Source organism: Xenopus tropicalis, chromosome 8, assembly GCF_000004195.4.
Source record: "Xenopus tropicalis strain Nigerian chromosome 8, UCB_Xtro_10.0, whole genome shotgun sequence".
NCBI classification, from domain to species: Eukaryota; Metazoa; Chordata; class Amphibia; order Anura; family Pipidae; genus Xenopus; species Xenopus tropicalis.
Genome location: NC_030684.2, coordinates 76,030,310 through 76,039,302, shown reverse-complemented (window position 1 = coordinate 76,039,302; position 8,993 = coordinate 76,030,310). Strand labels below are relative to the sequence as shown.

Below are 8,993 nucleotides of genomic sequence, written 5' to 3'. Positions count from 1 at the left end.
GTATTGTCAAGTTCTTACCTGGTATTAGGTATCATGTTGCTTAATATTTTTATGAGCAGGAGTACTGCCTAACTGGCATTAAAGTCAGTCCGTTTAGTGTGTTGTTAAATGAATGTCTCCTTTAGGGTGTATCTATGCCCCAAACCAATTTAATAGGCACAAATGCATCACATCACCTATATGCACATCATTTATTGATTTATCTGAGGGGCCCCTCTAAATGCTGCGCTTTGTTTGTTTTCATGGCATAGGGTATTTGTAACCTAAGTGGTGTATAAATAAAAGTTGACATTATAATTTTGTTGCACATAATTACTATGCGGAGATACTCAGGACCTACTGAAATATAGTCTTTAGTTGGTGTAGCTGGAATATTTTATGTAGACCTGAATTTTCAAAGATGGGGGTTGTAGTTCATCTTTAGTGTTTTATACTATTTTTTACAAAGGGCTACTGTACATGTTTACTTTTGGCTGTCTTACATCTTTATGACAATTGATGGAAAGTAGATTTGGCATATGCAAGCATTTAATCTTTTGCAAATTCTAGTGCTAGAGACCAAATTATGCCCCTTTTCTACTTCAGATACAAGTCTGTCTAATCTGACCTAAAAATTCATTTTTAGTTTTGGGCAGTCTTAATAGAAAACATCAAGCCCAGGTAATAACTCCCATCCAAGCTGGGCCAAGATATACTGTATAAAGGAACACACACTTTCCTTCTCAGAGAACAGTGCAAAATACGTGCAAAAAACATAGGCTGACTCTAATGGGGTATTATTTCACTTTATTATAGAGTGAAAGGTGTCAGGATCACAAAAGCTGATGAACAGCTACATTCTCAAGACACAAATAGATAAAAATGTCGCAAAACAAAAATATTTACAAACATAAATCTTCATTTTTGCTACTTTACATATATTTTTAGCATTCACATAGTAGCACAAATCAATGATTTATAACAAGGACATATAATAATTATAATACGGACAATAAATACATTTTTGTTGGGAAAATTTCGCCTTGGAGCAAGATAATACTTTTCTTATTTAAAATGTTTTGTCAAATGTATATGTTTAAAAAAAATTGTACTGAACCGGAGCCGAGTCCTATAAACAGTGCTGTATATAACTGGGAGAAAGAAAAATGGTAGAGGGAGAGTATTTTACCTACTACAGCTGCCCAGTAGTGTGTATTGCAACTTTTAAATGCACCAGCAATATTAACATTTTTTTTTTTATACAATTTAGTATAACTCATTTAAAAACCACACAAAGTATTTGGATAATTGTGCTTGCAGGTGTATGCCTCTGTATGACTGAGCTGTAGCAGGAGTCACGTTAAAAGCTGGTAATTCTAATGCTTAAATCTGAATGAACAGTGCCTACAAATCCATCAGTATTTAGCATTAATGTGTAAACACACGGCCAGCTTCTAAGCTATCGCCTAATCACACAGTCTTAAGAAATACAACTGCCTATATGGGAACATGGTTCTCACAATCTACTTGAGCTTTGTTTTTTCAGTCACATTTAAAAGATGTTATAAAGATGTTAAAAAGATTCAAGGTCATATGGGGATTTGAGGACTAGTATTTTTCTATTTCCAAGCAAAAATTCTTCTGCCCAAAGCTATTTAAAAGTATGCATGAACAGTACTGTGAGTGGCAAGGTGTTTAAAGTGCTTTGCTAAGCTGGGATCTAAAGCTCAGTAAAAATTAAATAAATAATGGGTTCAATAGTAAGATTTAATGGAGATGTAAAGGCAAAAACAATATTGCATGTACTGCTTGTAAACCTAAAGAATAATATTATCAATTTAATTAGAAATGTTGTACTGTTTCTTTAAAATAACCGATCATGTTCATCTCTTCTCCCTCCTGAAGCTGCACAGGATTGTTTCTCACTGTGATTGGCCTCAACCATAAAGAAACAAAATGAAACAACCCTGCTCTGCTTCCCTGCCCTTCGGAATGCAGAGCAGCACTGTTTGTTTCTGGCCAGCTGACTGTTAAAGGATTCTCTGAGCAGCTTCAGGAGGGAGAGGAGATGAACAGTCAATTCAGCTGCACAGAATCGGTTATTTTAAAGAAACAGTACAAAATATCTAATTGAAGTACAATGCAAATATACTTCTTTTTAGGTTTAGAAGCAGTACATGCAATATTGTTTTGGGTTTTTTTGCTTTTACATTCACTTTAAATAACTACATTGTAATTCAGTTTACATCAGTTTTCTATTTTTAATGGCTTTTGACTCAACAGCTTTCTTTCAAAACCAGAATGTTAGTGACACTGGCTAATATGCTGAAAGTCTGGTATTAGTAGTTGAAAATTGCTAATTTCCCAGAAAGCAGAAAAACTAGAAAATTGATCTAAATGTCAAAAGTGCTTAAAGTTCTTTTATTAATATTCTGGGGAATTTAAATCCCCTGGTACTTGAATATACTTTCACATAATACTTCTGTGCATGACTAAGATCAGGTCTAACAAACCGTAGAACTAGAAGCTGGATACAGCAAGCCCTAAGGATAGCCAGCCCATATCTAGTTCACAGAGTAAGCTTATTATGAAACTGTACAGTTTAATTGCTGGCAATCTTCTCCTTCATCACTTTTAGCATCATCTCCGAATAATGTTCCAGCAAGTCAAGCGTAGGATTACGCTCTTGGTGTTCATTCCTTCTTGAATTCTTGTTATTTGCTGTGTTAGTGTTCTGATCAGTTTCAATTAAATCCATCTCACTTCGAATGTGGTTAAAGGATGCATAAAACAGAGATTTCATCTGTTGTTTCTCCTCATGAGAGCCGCCACAAATATCAATCTTTTGGAATGAAATATTATTGTTAGAGTCTCGTTATTTTATAAAATATGCAGCAATAGAATCACTGTCCCATGTAACAAAGGAAGGCAACCTGACATGTACACATGGTATCATAGAGAAACTGCTAATGACCTTAATAGCACTGGCATTGTGACACAAGTTCTTATCTCATTAAGTACAAATAAACAAATCTGGCTGCTGTTCTGTCCTGTTTAGCTGCTCTTTCAATACCACTTTTTCTGAGGTTACCCCATGTTCCCTGCTTAAATTATATGCTCATTATGAGCATTATGAGGTTAAGGGGCAAATTTAGTGGTTTTAGAGTTTTTTGAAACCACAAATAAACGAATTTCATTAAAATCACGAATGTCTAGTGTTTTATTAAAAGATCAGAGTTGAAAAAACACAAACAAATTAAAATGTGTAACAAAGACTAAAGGAACACAAAAACCACAATTTTTTTGTGTTTTTTATTTTTTCCTATGAATCTTTGTGGACAAACAAATAAACCTCCAAAAACCTCTAAAACCACAAATTAAATAAAGATTGTTACAATTTGCTTCGACAGCTCCCATTGACTCTTACATGACCTCAACAACTTTTAGAAGGCTAAGTCATAGTTGCCAGTGTTCCACAGATGCTGCTGAGATATGTGTCAACACTAACGTAACAAACTGTAACTGTAGGGTAGATATTCTGCCACCTCTGCAATGTCATTGATTCCTGAAAAGCTTACCTCACTATAAAGTTCCAACGTCTTCTGAAATGCACTGCAAAGGTTTTCAATAACAGCTTCACATTTACCCAGCAGGACTTTTGCACCTAAAATAAAAACAAAGGCATCACAAGCCCATTACAACAAGAAAATGTTCTATACTTTTTTTGAAAACATCAACCATAGAGTAAACATGTAATTAACCTTACTAAACTTGTACTTTGCACTGGCCTGTTCATGGTGAAACTATGACATTATTTCACACCACAAAGTTCTAGAGAACAGTCCATGCATATATAGTATGCACAGAAATATATATAATATTTGGTTCTCACCATGACTGTCATGGTTGCTGGCAAAAGGCATGGTTGATAATGTAGCCATCTCATTGCTTGTAACAACTGCTACCATATGGCTTTCATTTTTGTGGTCCTCCACTTCCTGAAATTCGTTTTTGCAAGTTGGGATTTCTGCTACAGATGCTCTCCTTGAAGAGTCTGCCATGTTAGCGGTTTTGCTTGTGGTTAATGAAGATCTCCTGAAAGAGTTTTTTGTGTTAATACTATTCTCTACCCCACTTCTCCTGGATTCTTTATTTTTGTTCTTCCGGACTATGTCATGTTGATCCTCTTTTCCCGGTGGTTTAGCCAAGTTACTGGCAGACTGTGCTTTTCTTTTTAGACGAGGAATAACCACACAGGATAATGGCGGAGGCATTAAGAGTTTATCAGGTGAATCCTGCACGTGTTCATTCATATATCCTGAAGTGGCAGGTTTGTTTGTTGTAAGAATGGGCGCTGGGTCACACAAATTATCTTCTGCATTATAGCAATTATTTTGCTCCAAAGACAGCAAATCGTTACTTGATGCAGGCCTAGATAGATTAGAGAGCTTTTTCTGGCCTTCAGAATGGCTGGTGTTAAGACTGTCTCCCATTGAAACACTGCGGAATATTTTTGCTTTAGAGCTAGCTGTGGCATCCATGTAAGACCGCCCTTTTTTAGGTTTGTTGAATGCTCCATTTTTGCTTGAAACACACGGAGGAAATGATGAACGTGATGCTACCTTCTCATTCATTTGCACCTTTTGCAAATGACATAGCTTTGAAAAATCTGAAAAATATATATGATCAATATTAAACCTTTATTATAATTTTTTGTAAAAACATAGACAGAAGCAGTTTATGAGCAAATAGACTGTTTTCCTTTACAATTTTCAGTTATTCCTAGAAACCTTCAAGTGGCTCATTTGTTAAGATAAATCATTTTTATTACTATTTATTCCCTTTCTTATTCATCCTCCAGACAAACTTATCTTAAAGGAGAACTAAAGCATAAATAAAGAGGTAGGGCAGAAATGTTGTACATTATGGTTTGGGCTTCTGTACCAGCCCAAGGCAATTGCAATAACAAATCAGCCCCATAGCATCAGTTTATATTACAGGCCAACCTCATTTTCGGCTTGATAATTTGCGACAACCCCTCAGCTTAGCTTCTCAACAGCTGCTCAGAGCACACTAAGCATGTGCAGTGTCATTGACATTTGTAACAAAATCAAAGATGGACAGCTCCTGTCACAACTTAGAAAGGATCATTACTACTATAGGAGATACTGAACCTTTAGGCTGGTGCAATAAGTTTACTATATAAAATATGGCATTGCTAGCAATAATAATTTTTAGTGTTTCTTTCTTCTTTAAATGCCACCCCATCTGCATCAAACTAAGATACGTGCTCCCCCTTGAAATAAGGACAGAAAACCAGAAATCAGACTGCCATGTTAAGATCATTTAATAAACCAAACAAAGTATTTCTTACTCCATTTTGAGTTCTTTTCCCATAAATTAAACATCATTTCAGATCAAATTAAATAAAGGCAATACCTGTTGCATTCACATTTTTATTTTTTTCTAATGTATCCAGTAACTTGTCTTCTGTTGGCTTCTTGCAAAACAGAGAAGAGAAATTAGAAAAATACAGCATATTTTAAAGAATCACATTTTAAATTTTCCTGTATTTTGTGTCTGTATTTATGGTTTTACTAATGCTACATCCACACTCTTTATACGGCAATAATAAAGGACAACTAAAGAGCACACAATATATAATTAAATGGCTGGCCCGAATGGACCAATTGGTTCTTTTGTATTTAACATATGTACTGTTACCTCAGAAAATGTCTTTGAATGACTTATTTGTTCATCATTCCCCAATATAGGTGAAGGAGTTTTCACTTGCTGTTCAAGTGGAAGGTCTGAGTTTTCAGGTCTGTAACCAAAAATTAGCACAATAGTTTTTACAATAAATCATGACGTCTAACCTTCAGTAAACATTGCATACGTATTTAGAAAACCAACATATTCATTGTGAATATCCCCACACAAAGTAGACTTAATGCTTGACTTATTCTACATAGATGTGAAAAAAACGCAGATTAATTAAATGGTCTAGGTACTGAAATTTGTCATCTCCTGCCAACAGTAATAACTTAACACTTTTTAAAATCTAATAATCCTTTATTTCCTGTACAATTGATTAAGGAAGAGCCAAACTTTGCCAAACTAAATAAACATTGAATAACTGCCTGAGGAAGCCCATGTTAGGGGGAAACACATTGCAGTAAGAGAATTAGGGGTGTATTTATTAACACTGGATACCAACATCACTGGTGATGTTGACCATAGCAACCAATCAGACCTTTGCTCTTGTTTTCTAACCTTTAGGTGACCATTCAATTTTAAGTGCTGATTGGTTGCTATGGGCAATATTACTGTGAATGTGATGAGTGGCACATCACACTGGGAGCAGGCTGGTGCAAAAATCAGTGATGCAGATACAGCCTATGCTAGCAGTGTGCGCGGACTTGTTTAAGTCCCTACACTGCTACCCCCTAATAATACACATGGCCATCCCCTGAGGGCTTATATAGAATGTGCAATTGACTTTACAATAATTACTGCTGCTCTATCTTCTTAATAGACTGTGCTATTATTTTATAGTCATAATATTAACACCATGCTGTATAGGAAGACGCTTCCCTCACACTAGTCTCTCCCTGTTTTTCAACTTCTGCTTGTTTTGTGGAGTTGGTCTGTACATATGTTTTCCATCAGTTGAGTCTGGCCATGATTATGGAGTTTTTGTGTTGAAAGCTTTGCACCTTGGTTGGAAACCGTGCCTTTTTAAACCACTTATATGGATTCTGTGGACTGTATTTTTGAAGTAGTTATATATATAATTTTCCTATGATTTGAAATGTATGAATTAGGGATGCACAGAATCCCGGATTTGGCCAACTCCACCTTTTTTTTTTAAGGATTCGGTTTCGGGCGAATCCACAGTCCACAGCGCTCACAATTTTTAACCCCTTCCGATCCTAATTACCATAAGTTAATTAGGATTCGGTTTGGGATTCGTCCAAATTCTTCAGAGTGGGTTCGGTGCATCCCTAGTATAAATTATTTATATTTCTAATCTTTTAGTTTGTAATTAATTCTTTATAGTTGGCTGGCCAGACACATTATTAAGCGTTTTTTGGTTTTTTTTTAAGATTGTGCTCATAATGAATTGTTGAGAACCCAGATCCAGCACAAACTCTTTTTATTCTTTTATGAAGGAGCACACTGCTTTACCTGCTGGTCTTCTGGCAGCGAGAGAGAAATTTGGCAGAAAAACTGAGACGTGGATTCTGAATGAAGTCATGGTCGTCGTCATCTGGCGGTTTCAGGTCTTTTAATGAGTAGTCAAATCTTTCTGCAAGTAAATTTTATAATCTTAATCATATATCTATCTTTCGTGTATCAAGTTAAAACCCAACAGTGTCAAAGAAGTTCAGCACATCAAATTAGAGTGGAGATGTATCTTATAAAAGGGGATGTTATCCCTAAAATAAAATGCTGCCTAATAAAATAAACATTGTAAGCAAGTTTCCTATCTATGTTAACAATTTTTTACTGAGACAGAACAAGCAGGGACAGAGTACTGCTTTCAATTGGAATTACATTTAAAATTAACTTTAAAACTAATGACATTTTGGAAATTACTTTATTTTGGATAGTGGATTAAAGCCTAAGAACATTAACAATATGCTACTGCTGTTACGATACAAACAGTACCTCATGAGCTATAGCTGTTAGAATACAAAAAATATCAGTCTCTGTGTTTGTGAATTGATTTTTAGCAATTTAATAGTTTAATTATTACATTTACACTCTTCATTTATCCAGGAAGCCCTAGTAAGCTAGTACGTAATATAGACTAGGCACTCTTTCCACACATTCAGCAAAGCAAAGAGGCAAGGTATTTTATTTTATCTTCCTGGACTTTCAATGTTTAGTTTATAGTTTTGGACTCAACATGTAGGAGTGCCTAGATTGCATAGCTTTTCACTATTTTCAAGCTGAAAATATATCCATATTATATGACAATACTAGTGAGTGACAAACCTAAAAAAAAAAGAAAAAAATCACCTTCAGAGAAATCATCAATCAATGTGTCAAAATGTTTCAGAAGGAACTTTTCTTCTTCTGGTGTATGAGGCTGAGAGGTGCCTGGCAATTCATTTTCATCCAAATCTGCTTCAGAACAGGTCTCTGATGTTAATGATTCTTCATCTGTTAAAAGTAAAATATTTTAGATATAGGACTGCAAACCTACTGATTTAAATAGTTAAATCCTTGAACGAAGTGCATTAAAATGAAGATGAAATATATAGGATTGTTCCTAAAGTTTCATTAGGTAAATACTCAGAGAATAAAGCAAGATGAGTAAAAGTGCCCACTCAAATGCACAATCTCTAGCAGTGTGTCAGCATATGGGGGGCCTTAGTATCACTGCTGACATCTAAGATGGCAAGGAATTTTAAAAAGAAAGAAATTTTCAAAGCTTACTCTGGGTCCTATGGGGAAAATGAACAACTGGGTCAAAATAATGATTTTCTTGGTCCTGCAAACCCTGCTGCTAAGCTAAAGGTAGCCATACACATTGCTTCTCATAAAACTAGGACCGATTAAGACCGACTAGGACAGCTGGACCAATTTAAGGCTGCCAAAATGTGTTTGAGGAAAAACATACAGAATGGGTTGTAAAAGAAACCAGTTGTTTAAAAAAGGACTACCACCACATATGGACTTATTTATTAAGTTTTGAGTTTGTGAATTGGAGAGTTTTTTCTAACTCGAATAAACTCAAATGCATGCTTATTTATAAATATGGAGAACTAGTTTGAATAAAAAAAAAAACCAAAAACTTTAATACCTGGAATTTTCAAGTTTACAAATTCAAAAGCTCGAAAATCTCAAATTGAAAAAAAATTACTTGGCTTTGCCTAGGACAACGTCCATTGACTTTTTATTCAAGTTTTCAGGTTCTTTGCACTTAATAAACTTCGGACATTCGAGTTTTTGAACCATAATTCCATTTTGGGAGTTTTAGTGCACAAAAAAAAAAAAATTGCAGA

At 35.0% G+C, this 8,993-nt stretch overlaps 1 protein-coding gene across 2 annotated transcripts in view; it reads right to left on the bottom strand.

The window, feature by feature from the left end:
• Positions 1 to 771: 771 nt before the first annotated feature.
• Positions 772 to 8,993, bottom strand: part of wdr62 (WD repeat domain 62) — a 35,804-nt gene continuing 27,582 nt past the window's right edge. The window contains exons 25-31 of one of the 2 annotated variants that reach the window (XM_018096859.2): positions 8,005 to 8,148; positions 7,168 to 7,288; positions 5,704 to 5,803; positions 5,419 to 5,476; positions 3,872 to 4,648; positions 3,558 to 3,643; positions 772 to 2,821 (exon numbers count right to left, since the gene is read on the bottom strand). In XM_018096859.2, the coding sequence (XP_017952348.1) occupies positions 2,582 to 2,821; positions 3,558 to 3,643; positions 3,872 to 4,648; positions 5,419 to 5,476; positions 5,704 to 5,803; positions 7,168 to 7,288; positions 8,005 to 8,148 (1,526 nt within the window). In that variant the 3' untranslated portion in view covers positions 772 to 2,581. Of the gene's footprint in view, positions 2,822 to 3,557; positions 3,644 to 3,871; positions 4,649 to 5,418; positions 5,480 to 5,703; positions 5,804 to 7,167; positions 7,289 to 8,004; positions 8,149 to 8,993 lie in introns of both variants that reach the window. The other variant, XM_018096858.2, reaches the window with a different exon arrangement.